The sequence below is a fragment of the Labrus mixtus genome, chromosome 7 (assembly GCF_963584025.1).
Source record: "Labrus mixtus chromosome 7, fLabMix1.1, whole genome shotgun sequence".
Taxonomy (NCBI): Eukaryota; Metazoa; Chordata; class Actinopteri; order Labriformes; family Labridae; genus Labrus; species Labrus mixtus.
This window is the reverse complement of record NC_083618.1, coordinates 5,672,761-5,694,154: the sequence shown is the minus strand read 5'-3', so window position 1 is coordinate 5,694,154 and position 21,394 is coordinate 5,672,761. Positions and strand designations below refer to the sequence as shown.

The 21,394-nt window shown below is 42.9% G+C and overlaps 1 protein-coding gene across 1 annotated transcript in view; it reads right to left on the bottom strand.

Moving 5' to 3' along the window:
* slc25a26 (solute carrier family 25 member 26) overlaps positions 1–21,394 on the bottom strand; it is a 54,050-nt gene that overhangs the window by 6,428 nt on the left and 26,228 nt on the right. The window contains exons 6-9 of the mRNA XM_061042330.1: positions 14,064–14,108; positions 9,107–9,176; positions 5,078–5,142; positions 1,491–1,564 (exon numbers count right to left, since the gene is read on the bottom strand). Of these exons, the coding sequence (XP_060898313.1) occupies positions 1,491–1,564; positions 5,078–5,142; positions 9,107–9,176; positions 14,064–14,108 (254 nt within the window). The remainder of the gene's footprint in view (positions 1–1,490; positions 1,565–5,077; positions 5,143–9,106; positions 9,177–14,063; positions 14,109–21,394) is intronic.

Here is a 21,394-nt window from a genome sequence, read left to right as displayed (position 1 = left end):
AGCACTTTAGAGCTTCACTACACTGCAATTGGGCCTATTACCATAATTACAGCTTTAAAGCCCCAGCAATTTGTATCAGGCATGCACCAGCGCAACCAGCGGGCCTTTGGCCCTGCGGAGCTGCGAGCCCCCCTTTTTACTGTCTACACACTGCTTTTGTCTGCGCCGCTCATTCTCTCCTCTCTTTCTTCTCATTCTCTGCGTACTCCAGTTTCAAAACTATCAGGAGAGAAGAGGGATACCTTCAGGAGTTCACTATGTTGTAGAACTTGTGGTTTCACAATCTGGGTAGATGTAACACGTGGCCACAGGAGATAGTTGGGGGAGATGGAGGAGAAGAGCTGTGTGGTGAAGAGGTGGACAGACTGGCTTCAGAGCTCTCCTTTAACACTTGGGCACTATTGCAGCTGGGACAGTGAGCTTTAGGGCGCACTGACACGAGGCAATCTGTACCGTGTCAAACACGCTTCACCGTTAAAGTCCAGTTCATCAGGGAGCACTCACACGAGTCTAGCTCAAGAACGGTACACTTCCTTGGCACGCTTGGAAGAGGTGTGCTTCGTCAAGGTACAGTTCATGCACGAGCACAAGCACACGGGTACACAACACGGACAGCCTTTATTATGGAGAAATCCAGGAGTGTTCTGGCTGAATCTGACTAAAATGACTCAAAATAAGCCACAAAGTCAGTAAAGTAGCTGTCGTGTTCTCTGTGTTGTTCTCGGTGGTATTGACACGGACTCAAGCACACATCCATTTTACTGGGCAATCATACTTAAGCACGTTACAGGACAACTTTTCCTAGAGTGAGTGCACCCTAAGTCTTTTGCACAGGGGCCCACAGACTATGATCTCATCGGCAATGTTCAGTGGCCTCAGACATGACCTTGATTATATTTGAAGTAAGGAACCCCCCCCCCCCCTTGCTCCATTTAAAAGCTGAAATGTTTTTCTCTCTCTGAGTTGATTTCAGCCCTGCAGCCTCCACAAACAAACAATAACACAGAGTGTGTTTGTGGGACACAGGAGGAGGGTAGAGAGATGTCTCGCTGGTGTTTGGCCCAGCCTCAAACCAAATCTGCTCTGAGCATCAAGTCGAGGTGCATCCTAACTAAATGATGGCAGCTTGTATACAAGCAGGTCTATTATTCAGTGCAAGTGAGGGCTTGTTTTAGAGCTGGCGGCCCTCTGCGGCCTCATTAGACCTGGCCTTTAGTCCGTGCACATTATAAAAACATCACAACAGTCAAATAACATCCTTTGCATTGGACCGTGTAACGACTTAATCAATGGTACGGTATTGGAAGAAGGCAGGAAAAGCTTTTATGCGGCTTAATTTTTCAGCTGCAGCTGCAAATTTGTGTCGCCCCGAGAGAGAAATCTATCATCAAACTTGATTACGTGAGGGAGCAGACCGGGTTAATCAAATCATGTAAAAGAAGAGGGTTTAAATGGGATGGGGTAACACGCTATGTGGGACACACACTCACCCTGGAATTCCTCGACTCTTCCACACGTCATAGAGCACCAGCGGGATGTTGCCGCTCGCTGTGGTCGACCCCGCCTACAAAAAGAGAAAGAGAGAGAGAAAATAGAGGTGTGATGATGGATGGATCGTCTCCTTCACTTCCTGCTTCTCCAGAAGACACCCTGTTTAGTCTTCCACAACTGAGCTTCCTTTACCCCCCCCACCCCCCTGTCTCCCCCTCCATTTCTCCTCATTGACAGCTGTGTCGGCGAAGGTGACACCTCCAACACCCAGCCAGCCATTTGCCCACCCAAAAACACACTCAACAAGTTCTCCTCCACATCTCCTGCCACACCAGTCAGTCTGGAACTTTTATTTACATAACACAGCTTAGCCTGCAGAGAGTTTTTAATCCATCTCTGCGGAGTGGCAGGGCCGTATGAGAGCTGCAGGACGGGGCCAGGCAAGGTTAAGTGAGGAGAGAGAGAGAGAGAGAGAGAGAGAGAGAGAGACCGAGTGAGGAGTAAGGAGAAATAAGAGGGAGTTCATGCAGTAACAATGTGTGTGTATGTGCACCAATCGGCGCTACAGCTCCCCGAGCATGTAGGAAACATGCTCAGTGTAAGTTGTAACTCCAAGGAATGAGATAGAGATTCCGCATTTTATTCACGCGAGGAAGGAAAAACGTATTCCCCGTATTCCTTACTGTTCTGTCGGAGACAAGGGGCTGAGAAATGACTCTCCTCACTCGTCTTTCTTCTTTCCTTTACTGCTGTGGAATGGATGAAAAAGGGTGTCCAAAACACACACACACACACACACACACACACACACACACACACACACACACACACACACACACACACACACACACACACACACACACACACACACACACACACACACACACACACACACACACACACACACACACACACACACACACACACACACACACACACACACACACACACACACACACACACACACACACACACACACACACACACACACACACACACACACACACACACACACACACACACACACACACACACACACACACACACACACACACACACACACACACACACACACACACACAGTCTCTGTGGAATTTCTGCTGATATCTGGTTTGTACTGTCTGCCTTCTTGTTGTCACGTGCGACCAGTGAAAAGTGACTTTAATGCAGACCATCTCCATCAAAAAGCCTCAGTGATCTGAATGACAGTGATGACTGTCATTAAAGGTGTTCGACTGCTCTGGCCCGATGTGGACTCCTGTGTCTGCCACAGCTGGCTCCAGTCGAGTGAAGTGAACAAGACACTGATGGAAAGAAACATGGCAGCCTGAGGAGAGGAGCAGCGCTGTACAGTAGCAGCAGGAGTGCGGTGTGCAAAGCCTGGTGCCAGAGCTGCAGGGAGGCCAGTGTGGCAGGAGTCGTGTCCAGGAGGGGTTTTACACCTCCAGCTGTGTCCTGGACATCAGCCTACTGTACAACACGGCTCTTTTCATTCTGCCTGCCGTAGAAAAAGAAACACGCTTCTCATCCGCTGCTGTCCGACGGAAACTAGTGTGGCAGGTTCCAAAAGCCACATTTCCTCCCCTTAGTCCAATCCAAATCATCGGTACCCATTCACGGCAGCCTGCTCTCTCTGTCTGTCCGTCTCTCTTTCACCCTTATATTTGTCTTGCTGTATGACAAGCAGGGACTTGTAGTCCTGTGCTGCGGTGGGAGTAAGAACAACTGAACTTCAGTGGTAGATGATTTTTTTTTAAATCACATACGAGTGAAGCACGTACAGTTGTGATGACATTTTTAACTTAAAGAACATTTTCACATGCATTAAGTACATGTTTTAGTACATTTCTATTGGAGCTGAGATAAAAAAAAAAAAAGTGAATACAAATATTTAGATAATTGATTTATCATGTAAGGCATTGTTCAAGGAGAAATTCCAAACATTTGCTGCTTGTCAATTGTGAGGATTTGCTGCTTTTCTTTGCCGTGAATGTTCCTGAGTTTTTGTTTCACTTTTAGGCGGTTAGTGGGGCGACAGTAGCTCGGTCTGTAGGGACTTTGGTTGGGAACCGGAGGCTTGCCCGTTCAAGTCCCGGCACGGACCAAGTCTGGAAATTGGCCTGGTAGCTGGAGAGGTGCCAGTCCCCTTCCTGAGCACTGCCGGGGTGCCCTTGAGCAAGGCACTGAACCCCAAAACTGCTCTGGAGCGCTCGCTGTGGGCAGCTCCCTCATTCTGACATCTCTCCATGAATGTTTCTAGGATCCTGTTTGTGCATGTGTGTGTTCATGTTCATTTTTTAAACCAGCAGGGTTTCATAATGGTGAAAAGAAAAATGTTATAAGATGACATAGGTAAGAAAAATTGTAATTTTTTTTTTAAATTGCAAACATTAAGAAGAGAAAATAAATCATTTTAACTAAAGCAAAAGAAAACTTCCAATAATATAGAATTGTCTACTTAACAAATAGCTCAACATAATGAAACTGAAAATGCTTTCAATGTAAAGTATTTGCAGCAGGATTGATTGTAATCCCAGAAACCTCTAGTCCTGCTTCAGAAACACTTTGATTTGTATATGTGTGTGTGTAAAATCCTGGTTTTCAGGTTGTTACCCGGATGTTATCTTCTAAAAAAATGTTTTATTTTCATTGGCAGTTTAGTCTCATTCCAGCCCACCTGTGGGGCCTTTATGGAATCACAAATGTTGGCCTTATAAAGTTACAACTGAACATCAGTGAGGCAGCACAGGCCGAGTCCTTTGCTGGTGGTAAATCACAACAGCTGTGTTTCAAATGTTGTGTTTACAGGAAGCTTTTGTCCTGTACCGAGATGTTCCACGTCCAGCCAACCAGTTCTAGCTACAGATCAAGACTGTGTGAGTGTTTTGTTAATAACGGTATCCCATTAGTTATTGTAGAAAGGGAGGGAACACTGTGTCTTCTTCAAGGACAGCTAATGTGTGTGTGTGTGTGTGTGGCTGTACTACTAGTGGATAGGGGTAACTCTGAACTCTCTACCCTTTGCACACACATACAGGACATAGTCAGGGAAGCCAGACATACAGTGTGAGCGAGCCAGAAGTGAAAGAGGGGGTGGAGAGAGGGAGGAAGAGGACTGACACTTTTACACAGAGAGAGAGAGAGAGAGAGAGAGAGAGAGAGAGAGAGAGAGAGAGAGAGAGAGAGAGAGAGAGAGAGAGAGAGAGAGAGAGAGAGACTGTTTGAAAGAACACACAGAGTTACCGGAGGGACACTGGTCCTCTGGTTCACCTCTCGGTGACAAGCAGCCTTGAGATGGAAATTCAAGTCCTCACCCTAACACTAACCATGCGCACAAACATGTCTCCCTAACACGGCCCACAGTCTTCATCAGATGATTGATGTGTGTGTTATGTATTTCTACTGTCCCGGCGCTACCTCAGCCCGCTCCGTCCTGCGTCCTCAAACTGTTGAAGTTTGCTCAGGCGGCAGGCCCGCTCAGCTCTCCGCCTGCGAGGCATCATCTGACAACAGTGTTTAAAAGTCGCTGCCAGAGGTGCAATGTGTGTGTGTGTTTGTGTGTGTGTTCTAGTTTAAGTGTGTATACCTTTGCAAGCATGATCCTGGTCTTCGCCACGTCAAGAGGAGTGGTAACTAAAGCCGCAACAGCACCTAGAAAACACACATGGACACATTTAGCAAAGTGCAAACATCACAGTCTCACTCTAAGAGCACTTTAGATATTGAAAAAAGAAGCCATAAAAAAGTCCATTACTTAACCACACATACACGATTGCAATTAATTCAGAATTAGCAGGGGAACTCTTCTAAGCCCTCCGCTCCATTAAGTTTATACAAAAGATAATATTCCCCATCTGAGACTTTTAATGTCGCTACACCACACAAGCCAAACACACTTCTATTCCCTTATGTACTACACACACCTTCAACTAAGCTACACACACACAGTCACTAATACACTAACACACACACACACACCTGTACGCACAACCATCAAAAAAAAGCAGAAATTCAGATACATTCAGATGCAAGTATGCTCACTCCCTCCCTCTGTTCTGTCCATATGGTCCACAGCGGAGCAGAGTGACTTTCCTACTCAGGTGGATGAAATGTCGGGAGGATTAGAAGTTACAGCCTCACTTACTGTCGCCTGTTTGGTAACATTCTTGGACAGCAGTGAAAAAGGATGCGTTGCCCTCATAAATCTTTCTTTCTGAGTGCATAACTGGAGGATCTAAAACTGGCTGGGAGAATCATGTGATGTGATGAAGGTTAGAGCAAAATCAGACACTGATGTAATCCCATCTCAAGCAAGGGGGCAGCTTGTTTTTCTCCGAGGCCGGTTCAACCAGGGTCAAGTAAGTCGTAAGTCAAAGCAGGGTGTGAGTGGAGATATTCAGGATGATTAAACACGCCTGTGTGAGCATTTCCAGTGTCAAGTAGATTATGTATGAGTGAAAGAGGGGAGTGTGAAGCGAGGTGTACGGGGAAGTGAAATTTGAGGATCCCTGTTGGAAAGCAGCTCGGTCACAAAGGGACGTGAACATGATTCCTGCCCTGGACTCAGGAGTCCCCGTACTACCACCCAACCCCATAGTTCCTTGCTCCTTCCCCCCTCCTCCTCTGTTAGCCTCAGTTTGCCCTTGAATTTCTAAGATTTTGATGTTCAACCTTATTAGAATTTGATCAACATACAGGGCATGTTAGTAGGCCGTCAACCTCTCCGATGATAAATCACTTTATGTTAATATTTTCTAATATTTCCTATATTATTAGGTGTAACATTTTTGAAAGAGAAATAATGTTATTTCTGAAAGCTTGAAACATGTTTTAAATCCCCTTTTTACACAAGACCAAAACTCCTAAAACAAGTCCAGAAATGTTGTTGAAAAGAGTTGTCACTCCCACTTTATCCAGGCATTTTCCTGCCAGCCCCTCACTTAAAGGCTTAATATGCAATTTTTCACACTTGAATGTAATATAAATCAAGTATATCCTCTGAAAATAACTCTGTGAGTCATGACTGTCTACAATGGGTGTAACACCTGAGTCCCACTGTCTGTGATGTTTTCAGAGTTTTCAGAGTCCTATCTTCACTTTGTTTACATCGCCAGGACGGCTGGCTGACTCCTCCCCTCACGTATAAAAGTTGTTTAATTGAGGGACTAGAGAAAAGAAGAATAACATACTGTACTCACTGCTTAACTGTGTTTCTAGATCACGCTCATTTCAGGTAAATTTACATGCAGTGTGAAGATACGAGCATAATAAAGATCGCTAGCATTAGCATGCTAACACAACAATGCACCGCGAGTTGTTTTGGTTTCATGCTGGTGCTCAAGGGCGAGTTCTGCTGGATCAAAAAAATTGCATATAAAGCCTTTAAAGTTCTGCAAACAGTTTGGGTGAGTTTATGTGTAAACACAGTAGTTTGGGCGAGAGGGCAGGTTGATGACGTTCACATCCTGTGACCACTTGGCGGCCGGTTTGGATGTAACACTACACTCTTTCATTTCAACTAAATTTGTCCAATTACATCAATGCATTGATATAAAGTAAATAAGTGTCATCACTCAGTTGCTTCCTCCGCAGCATCATTTTCCCGTCACAGATAGCCTCCAAACACTCCCCCTTCTGTCTCCCACTGTGAGGGAGCTGTGAGGAACATGAAGGAGCAACTGAGGATGATGTTAGGGGCAGGCTGCTCTGAAATTAAATCATGGCTATAAATGGGTTAAGATTCTTCTCAATCTTTCATTTACTCCACTCTGCTCCATATCTATTCTAAGTCTTTTATTTTGAATTTTTCTCTAAAGGTCTCATTCTGCCTCCCACTCATCTACACCTCCCGCCCCCTCTTCCTATTTTTCCAATTCCATTTCCTTCGTTCCTCTCCTCTCCCCCCCCACCCTGCATTGACTGAGTCCAGGTAGGGTGGCGCAGGGCCACGTCTCAGCTCCTCAGGGTGCTGTTTTCTCATCCCCTCTCCTCTCCTTCACCTCCGTCTCCACTTTTCCATCTCTCCATTGTCCCAGGAGCAGCAAGCTGAAGCTCCCTGTGCTGTCTGGCACATTGTAGCGTCGTAAGAGTTATGGACTGAGAGCTATGACCGTCCAACACAGACCCGGTGTGTGCGGCTCTGTTCTTCTGAAATATGTATTTTCATTGTGGTTCTGCTTTTTCAACGTGTGAAAGGTGAGAACTGAGGGGAAAGATTGATGATGTGACAGATTTCTTATCCAGAGCTACAACAGTAAAGGTACGTACTATGTATCTTTGTAACTCTGGATATTTCTGATGATGAATAGAAATCATTGATGTGCCTCTGTTACCTGCCAATTCCTCTCTATAAACTTAAAAAAGCCTTGTCCTTGAAGCTGCATGCTGTGTGTTGCTGCATCGCCCTCTGTCAGACGTGCAGCTCTACACAGCAACATCACAGACACACGTCACACTCACAGGTTGGCAAATACAAACATGTGTAATAATGCACAACTAACAACCCCAAATTCAGTCAAGTTGGGACATTTTGCACATTTGAAATAAAACCAGCATGTGATGATTTAATCCCCAAATCTAAAAATAGCACACAGATTATCTCTCAATCTATCCAAGTATCATATGTTGAATTGTTTTTGGAAAACGACATGCCCAATTTGAATTTGCTGCCAGAAACACACATCAAATAGTTGTGGCAAGGTCATGTTTACCACTCTGCTGCATCACTTTTTATCTTTACTTCATCAATTTGTTTGCATTTTGGGAACTAAGGAGAACAATTTCTGTAATTTTCAAAGTAGAGTAATCATTTCCAGGTTTTCATAAAACTATATCCTTGATACCGCTTACACCTTTGTCCCAAGATCCTTTGAACATAAAAAACTATGATCACAGACAACAGACTCAGACTCTGGCCTTTTTTCATGTATTTACTGCTTCTATTTAATAGTTTCATTTCATTTCCTCCAGTTACTGTCTTTCCCTTTTCTCTATTTGTCTTCTTATTATTCCACTCCCCTTCCCCTCTCTCGCTCCTTTCCGGCCCTTATTCTCTCCCCTTCCCTCTTAAACCACTTCAGGCCCCAGTGCTCAGGAGGTCGCACAGCTGCAGAGGCCCTTGTGAGATCTGGCCCCTCTTATCCCTGCTCTCTCCTCCTTCAGTTGTCTGTTTCTACGTGGACACTCATCCAGGCTGAGACAGAAGTATAAAAGTCCACTATGCTATGACTTTCGTTTGCTGAAGAGCTTGAGAACAGTGATGCTAAGACCTTTATTAGACAGGACTGTAATAAAGCAATGTTGAAGAAAAGGATGGAATTTCCTGTTTCCTCCTTTCATCCCTTCTTCTTCTTCACTTTATTCTCTCTTTCGGCTCTGATCAACTGTGCAACAGGATGTGATTTGTCAGCTGATCTCAACCTAGCGGAAGAGAACAAGAATGTGGCTTTGGGTAAACTTGTTCTGCCCTCCTGGCCATCCATTCACCCATCCACACATCCATCCATCGATTCTAGCTATCCATCTCTCCCTCTTTTCTTTTTTTTTCATCCTCCCCCTCTTTCCCCACTTCTCCATCTCCGCCTCTTTCCCAAAAGCAGCATATAATCCCCTGCACCTGCAAAAGCTCCGCACACTGCAGCCTGCCAAGAGTAGAGCGTGTGACCTTGCCTCCATGACCAGAGAGTCTGAGAAAAAGAGAGAGAAAAGAGGATAGAAGAAGATGATGAAAGAGCAGGAACAAAGGGGGGAAAGAGGGAGGGAGACAAAGAGAGAGAGAGAGAGAGAGAAGACTGTAGTTAGTGCAGATATCAGACACATTGAAAACACATTGTGAACCTTGGTCCGGTCTGGGGTCCAGGCCCGCGGCTGGGAACTGGGCTGTCCAGCTATTTTTGTGATCCCCAGTGATGTCATGCTACTTGTTTCCCAGGAACAGGGACGGGACGAGAGGGAGGCAAGAGGATCGACATGCTGCAGCTTTACACATTTAGTCTAGACACCATCGAGATCAGCACAGATTCAAACATTACAGGCACATATCATTATCAGCAAAGTATTTTCTTAACCTCTATGTATGTACCACAAAAGCACACGAGTTAAATAGTACAGTTATAAATATACACAGGGGGTCTGAAACTCAGATTACATTGGGGCCGTGGGGTTGTTCTGTTAATACGGGGCCACATGAACACCACACTGGAAAAATACAAAATCATTCAAATGGCAACTTAACACTCTAAAGGTGAACGACTTATGTCCCTCTCTTGTCCGACCTAGTAGCACTCAGTTTTAAATGTTTAAAAAATCGAATAAGTTCGGGATGTCTGTATAAATAATTTAACTGATGATTTAAATGTTTTTTTAATCTACTTTATGATTTTGGTTGTTTATTGTAAAATAAAGTGTGTTGCTGCTTTTTTGACGTTGCAAAGTTCATTCTATCTTTTTCCTGCTCCAGAAATAAATTAAAAAAACATCAGTTAATGTTGTTACTGTGTCGATGTTCACAAAATATTTATAAATGTAAGACTTTTTTTTTTGTCAAAGCTTAATCTGAAATCCTCCTGAACTTAACAAAATAAAAGTCTTTATTTACTGTGAAGACAAAATCGATTCTTGATCTAAATTTGTCAAAATGGTTAAAGTGGCTGTAGGCATTGGCAACATGAACATTCCAATGTGATGAAAATGTTTTCCACCTTTCCCTCTGCTACCTCGTATCACTCCGCTAAGCCACTCCCATCAAATGATGAACCAAACATGAACGCCAACCATCGTAACTTTGTCACTGAAAACGGTCTGTTCCATTCAGCTCATTGTGTCGGACTAAGAGGACCGACACACTAACAGCCCATCAATGTACAAACAAAACAAACATTAGAATGTAGCAACTGGCTTATTGTCTTGGTTCTGCTCTAATGAAAGGAGAGGGGAAGCGGGGTGGGGGGGGGAGCTGCCAACACAAGTCACACAGAAGCTTGATGATGCAGGATTGTGCAGAACCTTTCAAGCTAGCCCTGATAGGTTGTCTGATTCAGATCTCATAGGCTATTTTGTCGCTTTAGGCACACCGTGGATAAGCCTCAGTGTCTCCCAGTAGTCACAGTGATGAAAAGTAAACTAGACTGTTGAATCTTTGATCGTCTCATTTGACTTTTAAAAATCTCTCAAGCAGACCAGTTGACGAGTGAAAAGTAAAATCTAACTTATGACATCACTGTCACTTTTTAACTGTCCTCTTTAGCTGTTTTCATTTAGCTTTTTATCGATAACAAGTTCTTCTTTCTGTGGTTAACTTAATGTTGTAACCTTCCATCTAACAGAAGGGCGTCATTTTATTTCAAAATAAAAGCATGGTTGATTTCAGACAGCAAGTAAAGAACTCTCAGCTTAAAAAAATGACGCAAATTCAAAATAAAAGCCTAACAATTTGTATTTATGAATTGAAAATAATGTGATTAAAAATGCAATTAATCCCAATAACCATTGAAATTCAGTGATTCATCGCCATATATATTTTTTGACAGCCCTATTAATAATATAAAATATAATTTTCTCTTGTCAGTCTTGAATAATGGTAAAGCCTCTTCTTACATTAGTGTTTATTTGGTACTTGATGGTGCATCTTTTGTTGACATCATCAAATTTGACTGAATTTGTATTCTTTTTTTAAATTGCTTTTTAATGACTTGTGTTTGAATAATAAACTCTACAACTTCACCACAAAGCTTAAAATGTGTCTACAGGTCATTAAAGCTTGTGAATATGAAAAACAAGTCTAATGTTTTTTTTAAGTACCTCCTCTGTGTGATATCTCTCACTTCACTGAAAGGTTTCCCAAATTCAACTGGCTACTGAGTGAAACCACCTGATGTTTTTGTTTTAAGAATGAACGCTCTTTCCCCCACTCCCTGTTTTCAGCAACACGATGAGGAGACTGTCTATACAAGGTTATCCTTTGTGTGAAATGCATGTGGACAGCTGTACAGCCTCAGGCCCTTCAAGGTATGAATACTTAGAGAGAGAGAGAGAGCAATTGAGCAACAGCATGGAGCGATTACTAATATTTGCTTTGTCCACCCCCCATGTGAGTATAATCTATTGCATGTCATCTCCTTCTCCTCCTACCTCACACACATATGCACATCATGTTCAAACCATGTGCGCATCCATGACACATGCACACAGCAAACAAGTAAACACACAATGAAAGAGAGAAAGGAGGAGACAGCCAGCTCTGGATGTGTCATGTGTATTCCATTAAAGGGCAGATTAAAAGGGAGATTTTTGTTTTCCACATCAAAAGCCGAGGCTGGGGGATTCCTCTCTGTCTCCTTCATTCTTTGGGTCTCTCCATCCTTTCCTCTTTGTTTCGTGAATAAATAATAAGGGGCAAACCTGGGAAAACAAACTTTTTGACCTGTGACACCGTGTGTCAGGGTCAGAGTTTGCACCTGGACGACTTCCCACAGGAAGGAGGTGGTCCTTGTATGTGCATCTTGTATGTGTTTGTATTCATGTGTAGAGAGAGAACATCTGTAAGTGCATCGCATTGGTTTAAACTGAGTTCCTGAAATGCCTTTTCATGAGAGATTCCTTGAATTTTTTTTGTGTGGCTAATTCTTGGTGTTTAATCATAACCTACAAGTGTTACACCCTCCTGTTTTTCTAATGTTGTTTTTGAGGTCAGAGCAGATGGGATGAACTGAAAAGCTGTATTTCTCATGTTTATGTTGAGAAAACAACTGAGAAAAAACACAATATGGTGTAATTAATGTGGGACAGAAGTGTGAGAAATACTCACAATGACACTCAAGTCTGGTGCAAAGCAGGCATTTAGAAAATCGGTGCGATGACCATCACTGAAGTTCCTTCAATATCCTTTCATATGCTTGATGAAAACAGTAAAGGCCACTGTCTTGGACTTCCCTCCATCAATTATGTTATAGACATATATATGGATGAGTTGAACTTAATGCAGTCTGAAAAAGTGTGTCTGCTTTCTCCTCTCTCTGACTTTCTCCCTGACAGCTGTGCTGGCTCTGGGTGAAGCAAAAAGAAAAAAGCAATAACGCAGCACATTACTATCCCACAAAAGCAGATGGGAGATCATGCCACACACATGCACTCTCCCAAATTCCTTCACTCTGGCATATTTCAAACTCAATGTGTTTATGAAAGCCTCAGAACATCAGGGTGGTTATACTGATGGAATTTGCAATAAAAGTCTTTATGGCTGCAAGTAGTCACTTTTTTTGTTTCCTTTTATGCATCAACTAGTCAACTGGTATCTTCTTTTGTAACTGAAGAAATGCCTTGCTACTTAATGATTATGAAAGCCATTACATGGATAGGAGGAGAGGAGAGGAGAGGAGAGGAGAGGGAGAAGAGAGGAGAGGAGAGGAGAGGAGAGAGGGAGAAGAGAGGAGAGAGGAGAGGAGAGGAGAGAGGAGAGGGAGAAGAGAGGAGAGGGAGACGAGAGGAGAGGAGAGGAGGAGAGGAGAGAGGGAGAAGAGAGGAGAGAGGAGAGGAGAGGAGAGAGGAGAGGGAGAAGAGAGGAGAGGGAGACGAGAGGAGAGGAGAGGAGGAGAGGAGAGGAGAGGAGAGGAGAGGAGAGGAGAGGAGAGGAGAGGAGAGGAGAGAGGAGAGGAGAGGAGAGGAGAGGAGAGGAGGAGAGGAGAGAAGAGGAGAGAGGAGAGGGAGAAGAGAGGAGAGAGGAGAGGAGAGGAGAGGAGAGGAGAGGAGAGGAGAGGAGAGGAGAGGAGAGGAGGAGAGGAGAGGAGAGGAGAGAAGAGGAGAGAGGAGAGGGAGAAGAGAGGAGAGAGGAGAGGGAGAAGAGAGGCAGTTTAGCTCTCCACCAGCGGACGTGTCCAGATGGCCTGGAGAGAGAGGGCCTTTGACTGAGGGACAAAGAGACACTTGTGAATGACAAAACCTAACACTCAAAAATGCACAGACACACACAAACATACAGTGCATACACACACACACACAAGCACGCACACTCACACATACACACAGCTGTGCAGCGTATTGTTCATCATAGCTCGGTCGTTAGCGCCTAACATTGATGGAATGTTTGACTGTCCGCCTCTTGCGCCCTTGAGACATGATGTCACTCTGACAAAATGCCGTCTTTTCAAAGAGAAACGGCTTTTTTTTACTGTGTTCAGGGACATTCAATTAGCAAAGGCAAGCTGAGGGACATGAGGGGAGAATTAAATGAGAAAGGAAAGAAAGATAGATAAGCTAAAGCAAGAAAAATACACAGGGCTGGATGTGCTCATCGTCTCATTCGATGGTATTCGTGACAACCCATTAAAGAGAGGTGTTAAGTCCCATTTTGATTTGTCTCAATAATAAAAGGAAAAGCAGAGTGTGAGCATGCAGTGAATATGTCAGAGCAATCACACCATTATAACTCAGTAACACAGATACACCGGTGAGGATCATTTCTGTAAATAAGGGTTATGAAGAAAAGTAGAGAGCGGAAGGGGTCAAATGCATCGATAACAAAAAAGAAAGGAAATAAGTCTGTTAGAGGAAGGTTTCTGGAATGATTAAAAACATACCTTTAAATATTCCCAGAGCGGAAACTGCACCAGCGAGAACGGGATCTGAAAAATAAGTAAACAGAGAATTAATCACCACAAATATCTCAGCATCTTTTTTTTTTTCTTTTGGTTTTTCTGGAGGTTCAAGTTTCATCTCCTTCACTTGTCATCCCCACCACCTTTCTCTGTTTCCTCTCTCTGCCTGACTGCTCCCTTTTTCCCCTTCTCACTGCTGATGATTAATGAATGAGACGAGGCTGTGGTCTGGCAGTCCTGAATGGATGGATGGATGGACGGACGGATGGATGGGTGATTGATTGTCCAAACTTGGAAAGAGGAGTAACGGGACGGGGGGAGGGCTTTGAAGAGATGGTTGGATCATGAGTGTTGCCACTGGAAAATGGAAATGCTACAGTCGCCTCAGGCAGGAAGTTACAGCGGGAGGAATCAATGGTTGTGCCAAGGCAAGGGGCAGACGACACTCAGATAGACCACACACACACACACACACACACACACATTACACACACACACATTACACACGCACACACACATACACACGTGCACACACTCACACACATGCATCCTGTCATCTTGCACTGCAGGACAGGAAGGAAGAGAATAAACAAAAACAAAAATGCAAAGAGAAAAATAAATCAAGTGACACTGTGTGGTGTCATCAGTCTTTGATCACAGAAACAAGAGCATCATTCATTCATCAGCGTGTTCTATCAGACTACATTTATCACGTTGGGGGACAAAAAAAGGGACACATGGAACTGTGAGTACAACAGATAATAACTGAACCGATCTCAAACGAAGATTCACTTGAAAGGTTTTTGCAGAAGACGCTCTCACAGGGCTCGACATAAAACTCACTAATATAGTATTTGGTTTTAATAACTGGCATCTTTTAGAAATATATAAAGGTCCACAAATCCACCTTGGCACAGCAAATGTAGTTTCTGTAATGAACTGGAAAAAGTCCTGATTCCAAAAGGTAAAAGTAATCGTGTCAAATAAGAAACACGTCATCGCATCACTAAGGAAAGTGAGAGGAGGATGTCAGGAAGTAGTCACCACCTAATAGTCAACATAATAAGAGTTATGAGTTCAATACTTCTATACCTGTAAAAACCATCTACATCACTCATCCCTGTTTTCAAAAGCTTTACCACACACAATTCTTCGTTCATATACAGACAGAGATCAACATGTGCCTTGAATAAACTTCAGCTGACCACAGCTGTAGTGCACTTGTGTACTGTTTCCTGTCAAGATTTCCCCTGTAACACCGCGGTGACATAATTCTGTTTACTGATGATTGTGTTAGACTCATTTTACGCTATGAACAAAATATTTGGCAAGGGGGGTTTCAGCATAAATCTCCCAAAACCCTCAGAAAGTTGTTCCAAAGAGCTCTAAACAGCCGAGCTTCTAGACTTCAGTCAAGTCACATTTATTTATAAAGCACATTTAAAAACAGCAGCAGCAGAACAAAGTGCTGTACAAAGCATTCAAGAAAAAAAATACAAGAGTTTACAACATTAATAAGAATAAAGAAATAACTATAAAAAAGTAATAAATGTAATGTAGGAGGGAAGACTCTCCCACTTGGTAAGGCCCTAACACACCAAGCAGGCGGCAAAGAACTAGTGGCCACCAAGGCCAAGCACCACGTACGTTTTGCACATGCCTAAGATGAAATAACTCTCCATGCCAGCAGGCGGCACCTATAGGTAGCCTACTAAAGGAGAATAATGTCTGATAAAATGTTGAAAATGGCACTGGCGTTGTCAGCCCTTGGTCTTTTAGTGGAAAAAGTAAAGAAGAGGCGAAGACGACAAATGGTTGAAAGCATGGATACTACAGAGGCATGCTCAAGGAGCTTTCCCGGACCTGTGTCGAGAGCTGGAGAGAAATGAAACCTCCGAACAGCCAATCAGAGAGGTTCCTCTCACCGACCGCCAACGCCGATTCAACACGTCGAACCAGTCAAAAAAGAGGTCGACATGGGCCAACGGGTAGCGACAGAGACGGACAAACCACAAAAACTGGGGCGACGATCGCTCGCCGACGGTCCAACTGTGACCGACGGCCGACATTCTCCTTAGTCTGACAGGGCCTTTAGGGGCTTTGACTGCAAAGGCCCCATCACCTGTGAGTTTGAGCTGTAAGCAGGGGGGACAGCCAGGAGGCCCATATCTGACAATCTAAGGGGGCAATGTCAGGCTAAGGAGGTCGGTTATTTACAGGAGAGCCATTCAGGGCTTAAAAAAACAAACAGCGCAACCTTATAATAGATCCTGAAGCATATTGAGAGCCAGTGAAGGGATGCTAGGACAGGACAGATATTAAACACGTGTTTTTATAACCTCTAACTACACATTATGGTTAGAGGTTGGATTATAATGGTTTTATTATGTATTTAGTAAACAGCATTCTCTTAAGGTTTAAAATCGATGATAGAGGCTAACCATGTTGTTTCTGTTAACATCTTACATTAAGAGCAGGAAAATCCACAGTCTCCAAATGTTGCATACAGAAACACACATTTTTCCCTTTTTGCTGGTTCAACCCAATCTCACATTTTTACTGTTTCTTTATAAAGCGAGTCTGATACACGGAGCTGACAGAAATGTTCCACTGAAAACTCTCTGTCCATCTGTTCAACTCAGGCAGACAGATGAAAATTCTCTCAGTCCTGCAGGGAGATGATCTGAAAACATTATTGGACGTAGGTCTGGTATCCAGCCCCCTGAACGTGGAGTGAGAGAGAGGGAGAGAGAGAGAGAGAGAGAGAGAGAGAGAGAGAGAGAGAGAGAGAGAGAGAGAGAGAGAGAGAACACCACTGTTTTCCAACTGTAGAGAGATGAGAGAGCGTTCAAAAGGAATTACAGTGCACCTGTCTTTTATTAGAACTCTGATGAGTTCTACTCTTTTCCAGACCGCGAGGAGAGAGACAGAGAGAGTGGAAGGGGGGGTGCTCATGTTAAAGCTCTTTACACATAACGTTTACCATATTATGGACGTTTATTCTTTTAAAACCAAATAGACAAATCTTCCAAAGTTGTCCCTTCAAACTACAGCGATGACTGCAGAGAGCGAAAAAAGACAGGCACACTGTTCTTTGGAAAGACTGATCCAGCGATGATTTATGACTTGGTCTGACACCCCTTTAACGCTGTGCGTGCCACATGTGTGTGTGTGTGCGTGAATGAGTGTGTTGCCTGGCAGAGATGGAGCGCCTGAAAAAACCACATGCGGTCTGATAAAGATTGATAAGCTATTTGTAGTTAAAGCAGGGCGGAGGGCACATACGCACACACACACCCGTGGCATGTGTCAACCTGAGAAAATGTGGCCTAACCAATGCGTGTGTTTGTTTATCCGAGTTATGAAATCAAACAGAACAGGGTGGAGGATTCACTGCAGTGTTATTTTCTTGGTTGATCTGAAATGATTTCTTCTCATCTCAACTCATATCAACATCTAACTGATGACAGCTGATGTTTGTGCAGTGATGGAGGAGATGACGGATGTAGTACGTCTCTCAGCAGGATGAGAAATAAGAGAGAGAGAAAGACAAGTGGTAAAAGGAAGGGGGCTGGACAGGTGATCCGTCTCTCTCACATTGTGAACATCCCAATCTAAAAGTTACCTTTAGTCTGCTCACTTTCTAACCACCCAGTCTATGTGTGTGATGTGTTACCTGCTGTGGAATGAAAGCCACCACAACTGAAAGCATTTACTTCACTGCTCTGACTCGCACAAAAAAAATAACACAAGCAAGATTTCTCCAAACATCCCCGGGCCTTTTTGGCTTGAGGTATTGTTTTTGAGGTGCAGTAATCTAGGAGACGGACTGGTGCATCAGCATTGCACCTGATAGACTGAAAGTTGTTCATATCTTTTCTGTCCCTGGAGTTTCGGGCGAAGAAAGAAAGCCAGAGATGAGTTGCTAAAAGAGGTTGACTTTGGCAGCAATTTGTCAAATCCATTTTTGTCTCTTTATGGTGTGATAAAGAGTTACAAGAAATGTGCTTAAAATAATTGAAAGTCAAACTACACAGAGCACACCAGTTATGCAGATTAACTCTAAAAAGAAACTTTTTCCATGACGTCACTCTTATTGTCTGATGCTCTGATGAATGATCAGACGCTGTGGGAGGTGAGATGGTACATCTGTGTCTGACTCTTCATGGCAAACAGAAAACATCAGAATAATACCAGAGATTACAAAGGAGTGTTTTTCATGAAATATGTCTGACTGATATTTATCAATCCAATGGGATCATTAAACAGGTTGGAATAACAGCCCTGTTCATACAATGAAGGATTTTGCTCAACAAAGGGAAAGATAAAAATCAGTCCAAAGTTATAAATATCAGGGTCTGACCGATGTGGTATTTTTGGGCCGATACCGATATTAAGGAGAAACACAAGTGCCGATACAGTGAAAAGATAAATTGCCGATATCTTTCTTTGATCTTTATAGATGGATAAACAAACCCATTTATTGAGTAAGTCCCTCAAATGCTGTTATCAAACACTTGTAGAACTCAAATGTAAATAGTAAATAGGTCAGTTTTTTACGAGGGAAATCTCAGATGTGTGTTTGAAGCAGGGTTTTGCGATATGTTTTTGTGCATTTTCACATCTGAATGACGATGAAAATCTGATTGATGGTTCTGCCTTATTTCTAATCAATCATCAGTAATATAATTTAAACGGTATGTATAAAGTATGTCACTTTTTTAAAACTTGGGATTGTCTTGATAAAACCCATATATCTTATTCTTAACAAAAGCATTGAAACACATTTTGAAGTATTTCAGTGTCTGTGAAAAGAGTTTTAGATCATCAGTATATTTAAGTTGTAATTGAAGGATTAAAGACCTAAGATGTTTTACATTTTCATTTATTATCAATACAAAAAGAACACAATCATACAACTAAAGTACATTTTGGCGGTGACTGAGAGAGTAAGGGGCTCAGTATATTACTAAAGGACCCAGTGAGGGACCACCTGGCTGTAACTGGTTGAAGGTGCTGAAGCTAAAATCAAAAGGGGACAATTTCTCTGAGCGTTGAGCCAGTGAACAAGGTGCATGGTTCTGATAATCTACAGTTTCAAAGAGGTGCTGAGGGCACATTTAGACCTAAGCTATGTCCCAATAGACTACTACACAGCCATGCAAACAGGTAGTGCTATGCTAGGCTAGCATGAAGGCAGTCAAGCAGAATTGAATGCTCCACAGTGTCCTTGGTGCTAACTGCTGACTGTTCATCCCCCTGCCTCGTATAATGAGCAAAGCCAAGCTACAGTTTATGTGTTTGTGTGAGGATACACTTTATTATGTAAAGAGAAGTCCATCATCATCTTTAGAGCATAAAGTTTACAATCTCTCAGTTAAATCATCCAAATGTTCACTTGCAAGGCAAACGAGAGAGAGAGCTTGTTTTCATCCTGTTTTACACTATCATCTACACAGACTAAATATGTGGCTGTTAGTCAAATTATCAGTTAGCAAAACTTTACCCTGAAGCCAGCGCAGTGCAGCAGTACTGTTTATGTCCGTTGAGAGTGAATGAGGTTTTCCTCCGCCTGCCAAAACTTTACTAGCTCGCTGAGAAAACCAGTGCTCTTCATTGACCACATGAGCATGCAGTAACTGAATCGTAACAACAACCAGGCAGACCAACATGCTCAGCGCATTAAACACATTATGTTCTGTGAACGGGACCCATCACTTGATATAAAAAACAGACAGACACACACACACACACACACACACACACACACACACACACACACACACACACACACACAAAATCAAGTTTGTAGTTATGGAAAATGGAGGTTTAAAAGTAAAAACATTTGAATAAAGTGGATTAGTTCAGCCATATGAGCAGTGTAGCTCTGGTAACAGAGAAGTCGAGGTCAGTCTTGATCCTGAAGTTTTCTGCTCTGCTGTCTTTTCTTTATTTTTTTGTAAGAAAATATTTTTCTTAGTCCTTTGATTTAGGACATTTGGCTAATAAAAAAAAGCTTATTTTTATGCACTGGAAACTTGTGATGGCCATTTTTCACAATTATTTTTTTGAAGATCTAGTCGAAGTCATTTCTCAGCAGTTAAAGGTGCACTGTGTAGATCTGGTAGTGAAATTTGAAAGTTGGAGAAGTGAAACAATTCTATACTATATTTTCTGAACTAAATACACAAACTTTATTCAAAGGAAAACATGGATCCCTGGAGCATTGTTTGGAGCTAAAAAGATACCAGGAGGGTTACGGTTTCCCCACCACAATAACTTCTCACATATCATTTTATCTTCAAACAGTGTTCCAGGGATCAAATTTTCCTCTGAGGACAGTTTGTGTAAAGAATTATGAACATATACCACTGAATCTGTACACTTCTCCAACTTTGACATTTCTCTACCAAAACATTTAACATAACCATTAACTTAGCTGCAGCCTTTCTTTGCCCTTAGGCTCTGTCATCCACCCCTATTTGAGGTATTTTGCAGTATAGGACACATTCTCAGTGAGCATATACATATTCAGTCCAATCAACCTGTTCCTCTCTGCACAAAAGCTTGTCAAGCCTTAACAATATGTTCACAAATTATCAGGAAATCGGTCTCTGGTTTCATCCTTGAATTTCCAGACCTCAAATGCATCTGGCTGTCAACACCATATCTTCATCTTCACTGTCTGCCTCAAACTTCCATCACTATTCTTGTTCCGTTAACCATCAATCTACACTTTCCACTCCATTGATCTACACTTCCTCTGATTCGTAACACTACCTTCGTGGACTCTAAGTATTTAGAACACAGTTGTTTACCTATTCATTGTTTCATACAGTGATATATATATAAATAAATACCATGCCAAGTTATGGCTCTCCATTTTGAACACACTTTTAAAAATTGTGCTCCAGAAGCTTAGCAGCATCTGCTCCCAAAGCCCACAAACATGTGTGTCATCCATCTGGTCTCCAGGGACAGATTCCACTGCTGGGAAACACATGAGCAGCTCTCACACAGACCTGCTATCCATGCCTCTGCATTTTTTCTATGACTATGTTGGCATGCTTAATCATAATTCTGCTGCTATGTGTCTACGTGTGTCTGAAAGCGGCGTTTTGTGTTCACCGGCTGACACATTTAGTCACTGATCAAAGGTGACAGTTCCACTTGCAGTGACTGTCAGGTACTATATTATAGGAATATGGAGATTGCGTCTGCTGTGTCACTCTACTGACAGTGCTCCAGTGTGTATATGTACGTGTGTGTGCAGGCGTCCTTGCCAACTGTATTAGTGCTAACTTTATTAGTAT